Source organism: Nematolebias whitei, chromosome 9, assembly GCF_014905685.2.
Source record: "Nematolebias whitei isolate Nwh7 chromosome 9, NemWhi1, whole genome shotgun sequence".
In the NCBI taxonomy this organism is placed as follows: domain Eukaryota; kingdom Metazoa; phylum Chordata; class Actinopteri; order Cyprinodontiformes; family Rivulidae; genus Nematolebias; species Nematolebias whitei.
In genome coordinates, this window is record NC_056506.1 from 15,279,793 (window position 1) to 15,280,178 (window position 386).

The window sequence follows — 386 nt, forward strand, 5'->3', positions numbered from 1 at the left end:
GACAGCAACCAGCCACAAATGCTGAGATGAACCGGTTGAAGAGACATGAACCGGGTATCGCGAGACTAGCTCGGTTGACAGTGCGTTTATAAAACAACGCAAGAGTCGGAAATGCCCGCGAAGCTATTCTCACGCATGCTCCGTAGCTCACCAAGACAACGAGAATGGATGTAAATAGTAGCAGCGTTAGCGGGTCACCGAGAAAGATTTTCAATACAGCAGCCAGACAAAAGTCTAAAGTGTGGAACGTTTTCGGGTTTTACAAGAAGGACGGAAAACTCGACAAAAACCACGCTATTTGTAAGCTATGCAGAGCACCTCTGAAGTACACTGGTAGCACAACAAACCTTGATCAACATGCAACGAGAAAACACAGAGAGGAGTAT

At 46.4% G+C, this 386-nt stretch overlaps 1 protein-coding gene across 1 annotated transcript in view; it reads right to left on the bottom strand.

Moving 5' to 3' along the window:
• The window catches only part of st3gal3b (ST3 beta-galactoside alpha-2,3-sialyltransferase 3b), a 111,352-nt gene extending 111,215 nt beyond the window's left edge, over nucleotides 1-137 (bottom strand). The window contains exon 1 of the mRNA XM_037682009.1: nucleotides 134-137. Coding sequence (XP_037537937.1) covers nucleotides 134-137 — 4 coding nt within the window. The remainder of the gene's footprint in view (nucleotides 1-133) is intronic.
• Nucleotides 138-386: the final 249 nt, after the last annotated feature.